This window comes from Erpetoichthys calabaricus, chromosome 3 (assembly GCF_900747795.2).
Source record: "Erpetoichthys calabaricus chromosome 3, fErpCal1.3, whole genome shotgun sequence".
In the NCBI taxonomy this organism is placed as follows: domain Eukaryota; kingdom Metazoa; phylum Chordata; class Cladistia; order Polypteriformes; family Polypteridae; genus Erpetoichthys; species Erpetoichthys calabaricus.
The window spans coordinates 42971313-42988186 of record NC_041396.2 but is presented as its reverse complement, the minus strand read 5'-3'; the positions used below and the strand labels follow the sequence as shown (position 1 = coordinate 42988186).

At 41.3% G+C, this 16874-nt stretch overlaps 1 protein-coding gene across 3 annotated transcripts in view; it reads right to left on the bottom strand.

The window, feature by feature from the left end:
• Nucleotides 1-14964, bottom strand: part of dyrk3 (dual specificity tyrosine phosphorylation regulated kinase 3) — a 37454-nt gene extending 22490 nt beyond the window's left edge. The window contains exons 1-2 of one of the 3 annotated variants that reach the window (XM_028796701.2): nt 14134-14964; nt 10563-10663 (exon numbers count right to left, since the gene is read on the bottom strand). In XM_028796701.2, coding sequence (XP_028652534.1) covers nt 10563-10631 — 69 coding nt within the window. In that variant the 5' untranslated portion in view covers nt 10632-10663; nt 14134-14964. Of the gene's footprint in view, nt 1-10562; nt 10664-12880 lie in introns of all 3 variants that reach the window. The other 2 variants (XM_028796702.2, XM_028796700.2) reach the window with 2 other exon arrangements.
• Between the last annotated feature and the right edge of the window lie 1910 nt (nt 14965-16874).

The window sequence follows — 16874 nt, the reverse complement described above, 5'->3', positions numbered from 1 at the left end:
AGTAGCAAAATTTTACAGCTTTGCAGACTGTGGCAGGTGGCCGGGTGTGGTCATCAGCCTCCTGCCTATTTAAGGAGCCGCCTCCATTCAATCAAGGCTGGAGTCGGGTGAGGAGGTTGACGAGGAGGCGGCGAGGAGAGGCCTGGAGAGTGAGAGGCAGACCCGAACCGTCGCGGCGTCCCAAAGTAAGAGGAGGAGTCAGAGGAGGAAAGCTGACTCCTCCGATATGAGTGGACGTGTTGCTGGGTGCACACGTCCCACGAAAGGCCGCCCTCTGCCGAGGCAGAGGGAAAACCCGCAGCTTGGAAGGAGAAGAGCGAGTGTGCTCCCGCTTGGCGGTCCTGTGGCGGGGATCACGGAGGACTCGGATGGTGAGGCCGAGTAAAAGAGTATCAGGGTGCCAGTCGGAGTGGAGAGCGTTGGCCCATAGAGAGAGGACGGGCGCTGAGTGGCCGCGTCAGGGCAACGTCTCCGCCCTGTTTTTCTTTTGTTATAGGACCGGGCCCTAGGCTGGGACGTATCAGCTTGCCGCCAAGGAAAACCTGCCCTCGCGGGACGGGCCGCTGGCCCCAGGGGGTCTCAGCTTACGGGGGAGTATTGTGGCAGGTGGCCGGGTGTGGTCATCAGCCTCCTGCCTATTTAAGGAGCCGCCTCCCTTCAATCAAGGCTGGAGTCGGGTGAGGAGGTGGCGAGGAGAGGCCTGGAGTGTGAGAGAAGAAGAGAAAGAGAAGGAATACTGGACTTTGGGAGACTGTTGGGGTTTGTGTGGCGGTGCACTTAGGAACTGTATATAGTATAGTGTAAATAAACGTGTGGCGATAGTTGTAAATGTGTCTGCCTGTCTGTGTCCGGGTCGCCCCAATCCACAGGACATACTGTATTAAGTTTATTTCATGTCAATCAGTTGCAACATGCCTTGATAACCTAGTGTTTAACTAATCTGTGTTTTTGTGTGTGTACATTTTGTAAATTTTAAAGGTTGTAATTGTATTTTACTTGTAAATCTGTTATGGTGCACCGATCCTGCACTCAGTGAAGAGTTATTATAGAAATATTTTTATATAAACTCAACTGATACACATATGGGGTGGCATGACAGTGCAGTGGTAGTGCTGCTGCCAGATATTGCATGTTCTCCCCAGGGTTTTTGCGAGTTTCCTCCCATAATCCAAAGACATGCAGTTTAGGTGGCCCCGATGTGTGTGTTCATGTTGTGATGGTATGGTGTCTTGTCCAGTGACTGTGTCTCTACCTTGCACCCTATGCTTGCTGGGATAGATTCCAGCTTCTCCACAACCCCACTCTGGATATACAGAATAGGAAGATGGATGGATACCTCACTTATGCAGTGCAAAATAGGAGGAAGTGGGTGTATGTCAGATCCTGGCAGCTAAAAGTACCCTGCTTCTGTTCAGCTGTCTCTCTTCAGTGAGATTTATAAAAGAAAAACAGAAACCCTAAACGCCACAACCACCAATGCCAGGATTTTTAAACATTTGTTAAAGTGAGAATGGCTGTTTAACAGGCTTACTTGTCGCGGCTCTTGCTTCTTCAACTTCTCTACAGGGTAAAGTTGTACACTTTCAGTACAAATACAAGAATGACGACAAATAGTCGAAAGCTCCAAGAATAAGGATCAGCTGTGTGGTAGTTCTAGCGATGGAACGGATAAAGCTAGTTATTCTTTTATTTGTCTGTACTGAATTACTTTATGCACACAAGCTATTAGCTGTGAACTTTTAAATGCACCTTTCATGAGTGTTGGAGGAAACAAAATGGACGCACTATCAAAATGTATTGTACAGTCCTATGTACTATATGGAGTGTAGCACCAGGCTCTGTTAATGGATGAATAATGTATTTTCTCTTCATGCCATTACAGAATTTTATCTACTTACTAGCCACAGTACCTGTTGAAGACAGGTGACAGGATTTAAAAATATTTGTTCTCTCTTGCCCTGCAAGTACCTTCAGTGCCTTTCCTCTGTATTAACGTACGTACGTACGTACGTACGTGTGTGTGTGTGTGTGAGCCTCTTGACCGATGCTCCCTTGTAAATTGCGTAAAAACCTGTTTCTGAGACTCAGTCATTATTTTCGAGACGCTTTTCTCATCTCCTGTTTAGTTTTCTACTGTTTGTCTTTGAAGGGGACACTCTCTCAGGATGGAGCAGCTTTGCCTTTACTCTGCCTCGTTGCTTCTCACATTCGCACATCCTCTTTTATCAAAGGGGCCAAACTGACCAATCAAATAGCTCTGAGGAACTTTACACATACAGACATTAGTGGTTTATTTGTTGAAATTTGGCAAGATGGTATATCTAGGACACTAAATTTCCCTTAAGAAAAGGACATTTCAAAATATCAGTATTTAGACGTTAACCCCCTCTCATAGAAAACCTAAATACCCCAAAATCTCAAATGCACTTTGACTGATTTGACTGAAATATAGTGACACTAGCCGACGCCTGCCGTAGCATACGGCAGTGTAAGAATAGGAACGGAAAACGGTGAGAAAGGAATTCAGAAATCAAGAAGAAATAAATACTTCTTGAAAGACACAGTGTACATGTAGAATTTCCGGCCAAGCAGGATTACATGTGAAAGTGATAAATAAATCAGGCCTTCTGAATTTACGTACTATGGCCATGGCATCCTGATAAGTTTTGTTGCATGTATCTTGGACTTCCTGGAAATGTGGACGGTAATATGATCATTTTGCCTACACGTACGTACGTTGTTATTTTCAGCATTTGCTTGCAGTGCGTCTGATCCATGCGTTCCACGCGCAGATCTTGTTGATGTAATCTGAGATAATTGAGACATGCGCCCTCTGTTTTAACATACGCATCTACGACGTACTGTTGGAATAGTTTGCCGCTGGAGTGCAAAATACTAAATGTATTCCTCATTGCTAATCTGTGTGTGTAAAATTGGCATTGAGTAAGCCTTATTCGCTTGGTGGTTCTTTTATCGGGAACATGTTGTAAATCTTTGTGCCAGCCAATGTCTCTGTAAGGGAATAAAAGTGGGTAAACCATAGGATCGCAATTCATATTGAGCATGGAAATCTGTTTACAGGAGTTGCCTATGGGATAGATGCAAATGTCCCTTTCGGCAGGCGGTTCGCCATCTTCTCCGACGAAAATCGCTGCAACATCGGTGCAACATGTTGGGGCATTGTATCGTCGTAAATCCTGCCTAGGGTTTTCCTTGAAAACCATTCGTACAGATGCTGTTGGATTGGACTGAGCGATTTCATGCACGTGTTTGTATGATTTAGTGAAGGGGTTGATGGTTCTGAGCATGGAATCTAGCTGGAGAAGTACATTTTCGCTGCATGCAGAGTTTGCTTTATTTTGTAAGCGTACTTCAGTATCTTGCGCTGTGTCAAAAACATTCAACTGTCCATATCCTGGAGAGGTAGAAGTGTTAGCATATAGTGGAGAGATTTGGTGATAAATTTGCCCGTGTATTTTAAAACCGTATGGTCCGTGGCCAGGAGGTTGAGTTATCTGTGCACCCATGGAAGCAAACGCTAGAGAAGAGTTGTATTCTTGAATGTGTTCACGATCATTTTTAGCTTCTGATGTTTACTGTGTAAGAAGCTGTTGTAAGGACACAGGTGGCTCCCGCAAAGGTGGTAAAGCTACTTTACCATTGTGGCAGAACCTCGAGTACTTGTTGGATGTATTACGCTCAGCAGGCCAGTATAGTGCATGACATGGAAGACGACAAATAGGAATCGAGAAATGCCGTGTTGGCTGCATGTGGGCGGGACCGGTTTTGAAGTGGAAGCAGGACGAACCAGAAGAGAAATATAAATAAAAAGAGATTATAGTCTTGAGCGACATATGCCCTGGCAAATGTAAATGCTTACTCAGCTCAGTAAAGGAGTCCCCCACAGAAAGAACATAGAGGAGGTGGACATAGCTTCGGGCACCTTTTTCAAATTCCACTTAAGAGTATAAGCAAAATTTCATAATGTACCCCTTGCAAACTAATCCCCCCAATATTATATATATATATCTCAATCGTGTAAATGTAACAATGAAGGGAGAGGAGAATCACGATGCTGACTAAACAGTGTCTTCTGTAATTTGATTAAACTTAATGCTGTGTGACACTGCACACAGTTTACAATATTTCTTTTATATAAAAAAAAAAAAAAATAAGTGAAAAGTATTCAACTCATTGCATAGCCCACATAAATGTGCAGCCTGTAAATGTCAATGGTGTGTGTAATATGTTAAAGTAAACCATCATTCAGTGTATATTGCTTTAATTGATATACCCATTATAAATTAATGCTAGTATATTTAAATTGACAGATTGCTGTCATTTTACAGATAACTGGATGAGATTATGGATGGCACAGTGGTAGCGCTACTGCCTCGCAGTAAGGAGACCTGGGGTCCACTGCGAGGAGTTTGCATGTTCTCCTCGTGTCTGTGTGGGTTTCCTCCGGGTGCTCCGGTTTCCTCTAACAGTCCCAAGACATGCAGGTTAAGTGCATTGGCGTTCCTAAATTGTCCCTGTGCTTGGTGTGTGGGTGGGTGTCCTGCGGTGTGTTGGCGCCCTGCCCGGGGTTTGTTCCTGCCTTGTGCCCTGTGTTGGCTGGAGCAGACCCCCTGTGACCCTGTGTTAGGATATTGCGGGTTTTGCAATGACTGACTGACTGGATGAGGTTACTGAATTGATGCAGCAATTGGCTATCCAAACAAAGCAGATCTGTAACCTTAATGTACAACTACAAAATATCTAAATTTTCCTGGAAACTAAATGCAAGAAGAGGAAAAAAAAAAAAAAAAAAAAAAAAAGGGAATTAAAAACTAAAGCTAAAATTTAGAACAGCCTAACACAATTTACGTCACCTGACAGTTTATACTTGAATTTCTCAATGTATTATTCACAGATAAATGTCACTGCACTTGCTAAGTGGTAATGCTTACATCAAGCGAGAACGGATGCCGTCATTTTCATTTTGTGCTGATTATTTGCACAGATAAAAGTATGAAACCAAAACTAAGACAGGCTCAAAGTAATCCTGCAGAAAAGAAGCAAAACAAATCCTTGGCCCCTTGGAATTGTGAGCTATGATACACTCCAGCAAGACAATCGATAAAACATGCAGAATGCCCACTCCACATCCCCCAGTGCCAGGGACTTTAACCTACATACGACCACCCAAACCTGAAGCATCTCTGTTGAGACTCAAAAGACATGTCATAGTTCTCAAACGCAATATGAATGTGGGTAAAGATCAATGAAAACATTTAACAAGCAAAGAACATTACACAACGCACTGCATTAGAGATTCAATGTTGCAGTAATTTATTAATTAGTATCATGATTAGAAAATAGGTAACTGCTGCATCTAATAACAACCAGCAAGCCCGCGATTCTCGAAAGAATCGCCAATCCAAGAATGACAATCACTTTCTGTTCCCTCCGATACTTGGAGGGATGAAATATCATGGAGGGTGGGTGCGTCCTTGGAAAGTTCATTTAATTAAATAAACATATTTGTACTAAAGTGGTTTCTTTTTGGAGCTGTTACTCATCTGGTTCTGGCGTTTCAGAAGCATGTTGTAGGCACCTTCGTTTATTGTTTTTATCCAGGCAGTCTCTTTTTTGTTTTTTTATGGCTGTGTCGTCAGCGAGAAGTCGTTTGCGGACGGCGGCGGATTCGCATGCTGAAGTTACCATGGCGGCGGATCCGGGCATGGAGGGCTACATTAGTAAACGAATGTGGTATATGCGGTGGTGTGGGCAGTCGCGTTCGGGCAGCTGTACAACCTGGCGTGCACGCTTTACCTCAGGTTTAGTTCATAGGTCGTAGCCATGGTAAAGTTTTCATTTAATTAAATAAACATATTTGTACTAAGGCGGTGTCTTTGTGTGGGCACCTTCGTTCATCGTTGTTATCCATACGGGCTCGTTTACAGGTCGTAGCCATACGGGCTCGTGTCTGTATTACTAATTGTTGAGCTGCTTCCATTTGGAGCCGTGACTCCTTTCCCTCCGCCTGTGTCAGAAGCGCATTGTGGGCGCGTTCGTTCATTGTGTTTATCCATACAGGCTCGTTTTGTATTTCCGTTAGTTGAGCTCTTTCATTGTAGAGCCGTGACGTCTTTGCTTCTGGTGTGTCTGAAGTGCGTTGTAGGAGCCTCAGTGTATTGTTTTTATCCATGCGGTCTCGTCTTTGTTGTTCTGTGGCTGTGTCATTAGGTAGAAGTCGTTTACTGTTAGGAAGCATACTCCAACTTACACACACAGACTGCTGGCATAGTGGATTAGAGCAGGTGTAGTTTACAGGTTGTGGTGTTTGGGCGCCACGCACTGACTCTAGGAACTACGGGCTCGGTTTTGTATTACAAATTGTTGAGCTATTTCCATTTGGAGCCGTGGCTACTTTGCCTCTGCTGACACCGACTGCTGGCATAGTGGATTAGAGCAAGTTTAATTTACAGGTTGTGTTGTTTGGGCGCCACCTACTGACTCTGGAAAGCCGCTGGGTTTGACTCTGGGGCGCTGCGGCGAAGTGCGCATGCACTTCGTTGCGTCTGCCGTGCATAAATTAAACTGTGGTTTAGTAATATAGATAATATGGCATATGACTAAGAAGAAGAAGAAAAAAAAAAAAAAAAAAAAAAAAAATATCACTGGACATCGAAACCTGACCAGTAATACCAGTTTAGCAAGGGCTGCATATCATAAAGTCATCGAAAAATGTTACATAATATAACTGAGGCATGACAGCCTTTTCTGGTTTCAGAATCATGTGCTCTATATCCGAGTTTCTCAACCACTGGGTTTTGGGTCGTGGGCTGCCACCAGAGGTTTGCGTGTTGCAGTTGTGTGCAATAATGAGTCGCCTAAGCGATTGACATCAGCGCTCAATATTTACACCTGTATTTATCAATGAATAACACAAGTTTTACAGATGCGCTTACTCCACCAAAAGTGACCCACTCCCCACCGACATTCGCACTTGATTTACCGAGGAGATCCTCAACCATCCATCCTACTTATTCATGCTCATTTCACCAAAGAGGACATCCCCTTGGCGGATGGCAAATGCACTTGAGAGGAAACACTGGATCATTAAACTATAAAAGGTTGAGAAACAATGCCCTTGCCAACAATCACAACTATTAATTATGTGTGGAAACTGTTTAGTTGTCATTCTTTAGCCAGGCCATCTAAATGTTGCTCACATTTGTCCAGTATTACTCACCGGCACTTAATGTCAACTTAATTTAACTCCACAGTTGTTAAAAGTATAATCCTTGCCAATTTTGCTAGGCTTTTGGTGACAGATAAAACCTTTTTAAGACAGCAGATTTCACTGGGATGTACAAATTCAGCTGTAACCCCCACAACCCATACCTTCATTACAGAGAGAACACTAAAGTGAATGGCTGAACTGCAGTTTTCCCCAACAATTTGGTCAGCTCCATACGTTATCTGATAACAAAAGTGCAAATAAGAGTTTGTATGTGTGTATGGTTCCCTCACCTCAAAAAGTCTGCCTACCTTACATAAAAACTCTGAAAAACACACTAAAGTAATGAGAAAATAAACAAAAGTTATTCACAAACTGTTGTGTTCAAGTCTATATTGTTCATAAAAACATATCAATAGGGGTAGCTGTACAAAACCTTACAACTCCAAAATTACAGTAATACACTCTGGAGACAAGATGTCTCAACCATGGCAGCTTGGGGTGACAACAAAAAAAATAGTGACAGACATGCCCGATTAATTTTAAACTTTAATGTAATGGGCCGGAATCAAACCCAAATTCTCTGCTTGAAAGCCAAATAGAATTATTATTTAAGCCAAGCAAACTACAAGTTAAAAACCTGATTTGTGGTGGTATTTAAATGTGTCCCAAATTTCCAGTGGGTTAAAGAACAAAGCTGTGCACAAAGATCAAGCTGAATTTGTGCTTTACTGAGACAGTCATGTATAGAGATCAAAGAGAACTGATCTTCATCTGTGAACCTAACAATAATTCATTAAACATAAATAAATAGTGTAAAGAAATTACAAAAGGATTCAGCTAACTAAAAACTTCAAATGCACATCTACGGCATAAAATATGCTCAACTCCTTTAAAACAATTAAATACATACATGCATAAATAAAATTAAAGCATGCATCAAGTTTATTTGGATCTCCTGAAGCAGTTTTATCATATGTAGTAAAATAGGCTGTGAAACACTAACATTAAAAAGGGGAGAGTAGAAGCATGAGGACACTCTCCAAAGCCCAATCTCTGACCACATCAAATATGAATAAGGGCTAGAAAGCCCTTAGAAGAGAAAATACTTCACTGCAGAAAACACTGAATGCAGAGGAAGCAGCACAAGCAGATATCCCCTTTCTAACCACATATACTTACCTCAAGCTAAACAAGCTAAATTCATGATATAAACACCTAATACTTATAGCAATAATTTGAAATAAATTTAATTAATACATTAACATTACTTTATATGCAAAAAATTGCAACACATTCTTCATTATGCCAGATGAAAAATAGTTGTATGAAGTAACATTAACAAAGCCAAGACACCACACAAATTCTTTCGATTATGCAAGCACAAGCTGCGTTACCTAGCTTCACCCAGGAAAGTTCATACGAAAATGGTCCTTAGGTATAGTGTCACTGGTTAATCACAAGTACTATGTGCTAAGTAGCTTTCTATACATTATAATTGAAGGGTTTCTTTGTTCTTCATTCAAGGGCTAGTGCGGGAAGTGGTTAAGGCTTTGCAGCTCAGACTTCAGACTCTATAATGTTTTACGTTCAGATCCTGTTCCTGACACACTCTTGTGACCATGAGCAAGTAATTTCAACTGCCCACTGGAAAAACAAGAGAAACGTTACCAGTTGTATTTCTAATACTATAAGTCGGCTTGAATAAAAGGTGCCAGTCAAATAAATTAATATACAGTATATATTAGGTCACTGGTGCTGCTTACTCTTGAACATTTTATTCACTATTAAATTGTACTATTTTGAATTGATATGGATAATCAGTAGGAATACTGTGAAATTTCAGCATATTATCATCATTATTAGAGGTTTATGTCATTCACTCAAGTACAAATATTTCTTTTCATGTTTTTCTTCAGTTGTATGTAATCCCCCTATAAAGCTCACAGATATTAATGTATATACAAAGAAATGGCTAATGTGGTGTGTAAAAATACCAATACACTATTGTATTAATGTGAAAACTGAGAACAGCAGAGCAGTAGTAATTTTCTCAGTGTTACAAGACACCAAAGAGCTCCGGGTTGGGAGAGGTTTTATATGTGGTATGTTCCTGTTATGTACTGCAATCGAACAGACTGGGTTGGTCCCCCTTGTAGTTTTCAGCACTGCAAATGGGGACAGTAGGTCAACAGAGCGGAATGGATAACCAAGAAGGCAGCCGGTTCACATCTGTGAGCTGGTAGTCAACAGCAAGTAACAGTGCTTGAGGTTTGAATTTTCCTTGAGTTTCACCAAACTTTATTTCCATTTCACAACATGATCATGACTCTTTTTTCCTGTCCTGGACACAGCCCTGCCTGCAGTCATTTGTACCCATTATTGTTTTGTGTTGCTCTTTGCATGGCCTGTCAGTTGCTTATGCTCCATCCTTCATTTGCACAAAATTAATTAATATTGATCAATAAAAAAATTAGATTAAAAAAAAAAAAAAAATCTGTCAGCTAATTTTGTTTTACTATAACATCAAATTTCCATTAAACCAGTCAAAGCATTTTTGACATATTGGGGTATTTAGTTTTTCTATAATAGGGGGACTTTCTCCCCTAAATATTGATTATCAAAATGTCCTTTATTAGCAGATAAGTACTACCTTGCATGTACCATCCTGCTGAATTTAAGCTTTTTAAACTGAACAGGAAAGAGAGTTCCTGATGATGAATGAGTGACTGAATCAGTCAGCCAACTTTGCATTTACACATAGTGCTTTCATGATCAACACTTTATGAAAACATACATTCAAAAGGTGCACATTAACTTCAATACAGTAAGAGGGAATTACAGACTATAACCATCTGGTTATTAATTGCGTCGTCATCAGTCCATATTGGCTAAGTAAAAGAGTACATCTACACATGTACCACAACACTGGTTCTGAGCAATAACACGATACAACAAACTACAAACAGGGTAAATATTAAAAGAATGTAAGCAAAAACAAAAAGGTAGAAAAGTCAAGAACATCCTTGCAGGGTTATCTCAGATTTTCATAGTCAACAGAGTTGGGGAATCTTCATCATTAGTAACATAACCCTCCAACTAAAAAAAATTCCTTAAATCTCCATTTGCACTATTGTCGTGGTATAATCAAAATGACACTCTCTCCCCCAACTTAATGCATTTAGTTTATAACATTACTTTTTAACTGTAAAAATAAATAAATCTCAGAAAAAAAACAAATGTACACTGAAATAAATAACTCTGTCTAGAGTGTGGAACAACATACATGTCCTGTTATATTACTATTAAAAAGAATCCTTCAATAAATACTTACTGTCTGCTTGGAAAGAGGTGGCAGGGCTGCTGGACTGTTGCCATTTGGGTCAGCTTGGTCAGTTCGCATGTAGGAGTCATACAAGCCGTCCCCATGCCGGGCTGTGGAGTGAATCGAGAGTCACACTTGGGCTTTCTGTTCATAACACTAGATACAACACTAATTCATATATTGGCTCTATTTCTGGGCTGCTATAATACAATTAACATAAATTTCCATTTTACATGCTGAATTTGTATGTTTTGTGATAAGCCGCCCTTCGATGAGGAGTAGTTAAACTGGTAAATAGATAATCACCGTTTCTGCTATCAGTTCAGTGTCTTGATGTTTCAATGGGTCTTTTTTCTTCGTCAAAAGCAATAGTCAGTATACATACAGACAGATACACACACTCTTGAAGTATTAGTCAATTCTGGTACACACCCAGAAATTCAAGACACCATTAAATGATTTAAAAATACAGCCAAGACATTGCTAGTGTTTCTCATGGCTATTAATGGGTAAATTACTAATTAAAAATTATTCATGTATGACTGCAAAGCCCCACTTAAAGCAGCAATTCCTTTAGTATCCTAATGGTAAACTCCCTTACCGTACCCTTAAAAAGCCATTTTAAATGCTATTTGGTTATTGGAGAAACATTTGTATTTACATTAACACCACTGAAACTCATTATCCCCGTTTACTTGTGTTCAGATCTGGGTGCGAAAATAGTCAAAATGAAACTCTTTCAAATTCATTTAGCAATAGCAGTAACAGAAACCGGAGTTTGAAATCTTCAGTTTCTTATCAATATATGTATGGAATAACATTCAATCTGCAAAAAAAAAAAAAAAAAAAAAAAAAAACCAATAGACTTGACATGTCCCTTGAGAAAGCTGAGTCTTGTTGGCCATTTTTTAACCCAGAAATGAACTTTGCATGGGAAAAGTACCATATAAATAAAATGGATTATTATTATTATTACTATTATTATTAGTAGTATTATTATCATCATCATTATCACCACCACTTTGGGAATGCGAGTACCTCACAAACCAGGTAAACAGAAAAACAGGTTTCAGAAATTACAGTTGCAATTACAAAAGTTTCTCCAATAACTAATTAGTATTTACATATAACTAATTAAGGTTAAGCCAAGGCATCATTAAGACACCAAAGAAAAAAATGGCTGCTAGAACTGGATCTTTGCAGTCATATGAGAATGGTTTTCAATTTATCACTAATTTCAAGCAATAATAACTATTAGCAACACTAGTCATTTATTATTTCATAATAACCTGTGGATTTATCTAAATGCAATCGCACACTTTAAACTAAAGAACTCAACATTGGAAAGAAAGCAAAGTTGTGTACTTGCTCTACAGTTATTAAAATGTTTTGAGCCATGTGTTTAGTCCTAAGTGGCATTCTCGATTGAAGTTGCCCTACTCGATTTTATTACCTGCTGGATAGGCACAATTTCCTGCCTTGAGGAACGATGCCCACGTCTGGGCATGGCACCACTTTCTGTACACTTCTAGTGTGGGTCTAGACGAGTATGAAAAATGAAAACTTGAATTACTAAATGTAATGAGGTGGGCTTAAAACGTCACGGGAGTTCATGCCAGTTAAAAAGTTGATCTTGTCTAAGAGTGGAACTGCGTACTAGTTACAAGGTCCCATTTTAGCTGGTTTTCATGGGGCAGGAGTATCGAGAAATCGGAAGACCTCGCGTGGCTTCTCGTGAAATGAGGGATGACCGTCTTAATCACAGCGTGATATTATTAAAGAAAGAAATGAATGGAGAGTCGAAGTGAAGAAAGTTGTGTAGTGCGTCCGAATCCAGACCGACGTACATAACAAAACATCCTTCCCTGATGGTGCGGGTAATTCGAATCACCCACCAAAAATGCCAAAGGTGAGGCGCTAGCAAAACGAGATAACGCGTTGATGGGCGGGGCAAAAAAATGTTTATATTGTAAGGAGGGGCCGAGCCTCCTGTGTATTCTCAAAATATTCTTGTCACCGCACTTTTCAAGGTTCAAAGATGTCAACGTGTGCATACAGAAATGCTAAAATGTGTAATAGCGATCTGCGGGGCCCAACGCGACCTCCAGTTACCACTACACAGTTATTGCAAACGTACCACCAGTTGGTAAACTTCGTGGTACCGGCAACTGCGCATCGTGATACTGCCTCCGTTAACTGTTAGTGATATTATTTATGACTTCTACAAAACCTAGGTAACCCCCCAGTGTAGCCAATCATACACTAATACTATCACTATGATCACAAGCAATAGCATTACAACTTGCAATTAAAAACATGGTAGTTACCCGCTGTGATCGGTCCCTCCGGCTTCCTGCTGAGGATCATCATGGCTGTACCACGTAAAATGACAGACCATCCAGAAAGGAATCCCACGAAATAGCTGATTACGTCTGAAATGGGATACTGAAGTTGCTGCGTATACGCCGTAAACAACTGCCAACATAAAACATCAATATGTTCTTCAAAGAAGAGAACTGTACATCGAGCTCCTTGACACAGATGTTTTAATTAAAACTGAAATGTCACAATAGATGTGTCCAACCTTCGCAAATGCAATACCCGATCTGTTCCGTATACGGGTCAATGGGTAAAGTCAACATCTCGAAAAGAGCAAATACGTTCCAAAAGTTAACAAAACCCGATTCCTCAAAATGAGCACGTTTGATCTGTCGTGACCGTGACACTTTTTAAAAGAAGATCTTCGGCACTACATATGTATTGAGATCGCTCCTACAGTGTCCTGCAGTTGTCGAGCTCCAACACAGTTGTCAATATTATTTATCACGTGCAGGTGTCTCCCTTCACACTTACGGACTGGGTTCTTCTTTCAAGTGTAAAACAAAACTCACGTCTTTCGATTTTTCTTTACAGTCAACAGTTGCAAATAGCCGGTCATCCAAAAGATGGAAGGGCTGGATAAATCCTCTGGCATTGACGTGTAAACACACCCGACTAATCACTAAGGCTCAATCTTAGGTTTTCTCATATAAAGCTTAGGTTCTATAAAAGTGGGCTTAATTCATAAAAGTTGATTCGTACCTCTTAAAAACAATGTTTCCCAAACAAAACTTGTTATTTTAAAATTAAAATAATTAAGGTCAGCCTTGATCCAAATGAAAAAATGCAAAAACTTGCAAAATGAGGCAGTGTAAACTGCTGTTCCACAACAGAACTAAAAATATAAACGATGCGTGTCGGACGCCTGGGAATTTCCGCCACGAGCTTAGGGATGTCACGTGTAAACAGAAGACAGACGATTGAAAGTTGATCTAGAAGGCAAAAATCGCCCTTTTACGATCGCGATTATTTTAATAAATTAGTTTCCAAAAAAATTAGTCAAAACTGGATGCTAAGTTACAGGGAACACTAATTAGCAAAAGGTTGTACGTATACATACACACAAATGCTTAACATCCTGTACAAACTGTATTCCTAAAAATCTTTCCTGTAATTATAAAAGCATCCGCCCTGTGCAATCTGGTAACAATGCATTTACGAAAAATCTGCAAAAATCGTTTAAAAATGAAAAATCATGAACCTCGAGTCACTTGGCTTTAGGAGGTAGTTATCTACAATCAAGAATCATCCATAAAGGCAACGTCTTGGATGTACAAACCATGGGCTATCGGAGGTCTTCCATATGAAGATCGGCCTCGACGGATATTATCGTACAGGAAAAAAAGCAAAGGCACAAATCAAGTGACGATGACGACGAGCTCTTCCATCTGTCCTTCATGTAGCATTTTCCGAATAGGTCCAAAGTGAACACCACCTATGAGTATTTCTGTGAAATTCTGGGGGTCGGACATTAGTATTTTTCTTTCCCCACCCAGACCTTCTCTTTCTGGCAGCTGTGTTCTCCCGGAACTAAATCCCTGAAAATAGTTTCACGAATACCAGTCCTCCGGCAACTGCAACAGCAAGACAAGTTGGGCGTTTCCGGGGTTGCGTTCCCCCTCTTCAAATGCCGTTCGTTCGTGCTGTTGAAATTAAGACGAATCCTTGAAATCCTACAGCCTCCTAGACGTTTGTCTTGATCACTTTGCAGCTATCCGTGTTGGTTGCTTGTTGCTAAGACGGCCCTCCCACGACGCGGCATCGACTCTCTGCTTCAAAGGGGGAGGGAACTCACCGCGGAAGGCAGGCGATGTGGACGCCATTCTGGCTCCAGTCCCAGGGATGACAAAGACGAGCCAGGCACAGTGTCGAGTCTCTTGTCGTTCAATGCAAGCAACCGCAGCTATTTCTTTGTAGGCTACGGGTCTCAGATGTCCCTGGGGTGGTCTCTTGGCAAGTCCGTGACCTCGGCCAATGTCCAATAGTCCTGCCCACGTTTCTTATTTGCTGCTCTTCCTCCTTTTCATTTCGGTCTGCCCCGCCTCCAGTGTATCATAGGTTGCTCTCCCTAGAGTCCCTCCATTCAGCTCCACCCATATAGAGGGTTCGTCTCCACTTCCTCGCCTTCGCAGAGAGCTCCGCCCTCAAGGACCACGTGTGTCCCTAAGCAGACAAACTGAAACCGCGCCATGTTTAAAAGGCTCGTTTTCCGCTAATTTTGAAATTATCTTTTTTCTTTTTTAAAATAATAGTATACGTTTATTCATTATCATTACACATTACAGGTGTAACAAATGCACTTTATACACTGTAACAATAGGTTACAGATAATAAATCAGAAGATATAAAATTCAAATAATTGCAGAATGCCTGAGGAATAATATAATATATAACACAGAAACAAACTTCTTCTTCTTCTTTCGGCTGCTCCCGTTAGGGGTTGCCACAGCGGATCATCTTCTTCCATATCTTTCTGCCCTCTGCATCTTGTTTTGTTACACTCATTACCTGCATGTCCTCTCTCCTCTTCCCTGGCAGCTCTGTCCTTAGCATCCTTTTCCCAACATACCCAGCATCTCTCCTCTGCACATGTCCAAACCAATGTAATCTCGCCTCTCTGACTTTGTCTCCCAACCGTCCAACTTGAGCTGACCCTCTAATGTCCTCATTTCTAATCCTATCCATCCTCGTCACACCCAGTGCAAATCTTAGCATCTTTAACTCTGCTATTTCCAGCTCTGCCTCCTGCTTTCTGGTCAGTGCCATCGTCTCCAACCCATATAACATAGCTGGTCTCACTACCGTCCTGTAGACCTTCCCTTTCACTCTTGGTGATACCCGTCTGTCACAAATTACTCCTGACACTCTTCTCCACCCATTCCACCCTGCCTACACTCTCTTTTTCACCTCTCTTCCACAATCCCCATTACTCTGTATTGTTGATCCCAAGTATTTAAACTCATCCACCTTCACCAACTCTACTCCCTGCATCCTCACCATTCCACTGACCTCCCTCTCATCTACACACATGTATTCTGTCTTGTTCCTACTGACCTTCATTCCTCTCCTCTCTAGAGCATATCTCCACCTCTCCAGGGTCTCCTCAACCTGCTCCCTACTATCGCTACAGATCACAATGTCATCAGCAAACATCATAGTCTACGGGGACTCCTGTCTATTCTCGTCTGTTAACCTGTCCACCATTGCAAATAAGAAAGGGCTCAGAGCCAATCCCTGATGTAATCCCACCTCCAACTTGAATGCATCCGTCACTACTACCGCAGACCTCACCACTGTCACACTTCCCTTGCACATATCCTGTACATCTCTTACGTACTTCTCTGCCACTCCTGATTCCCTCATACAATACCACAGCTCCTCTCGAGGTTCCCTGTCATATGCTTTCTCCAGGTCCACAAAGACGCAATGCAACCCCTTCTGGCCTTCTCTAAACTTCTTCCTCTTTCCAGATGTCACGCCAAGCACCCTTCTTGCTGTCACCCTTACTACATCTGCTGTAGTTTCCCAGCTGTCTGGTAACTCTTCACTACCACCCAGTGCCTGTCTCACCTCCTCCCTAAATTCAACCTTGCAGTCTTCCTTTTAAAACTTCCACCATTTGATCCTTGGCTCTGTCCTCACTCTCTTCCTCTTCTTGATCTTCAACGTCATCCTACAGACCACCATCCTATGCTGCTTAACTTCACTTTCCCCTGCCACCACTTTGTAGTCTTTAATCTCCTTCAGATCAACTCTTCTGCATAGGATGTAATCTACCTGTGTGCATCTTTCTCCACTCTTGTACGTGACCCTACGTTCCTCCCTCTTCTTAAAATACGTATTCACCACAGCCATGTCCATCCTTTTGGCAAAATCCACTATCTTCTGACCTTCTTCATTCCCCTCCTTGACACCATACCTACCCATCACCTCCTCGTCTCC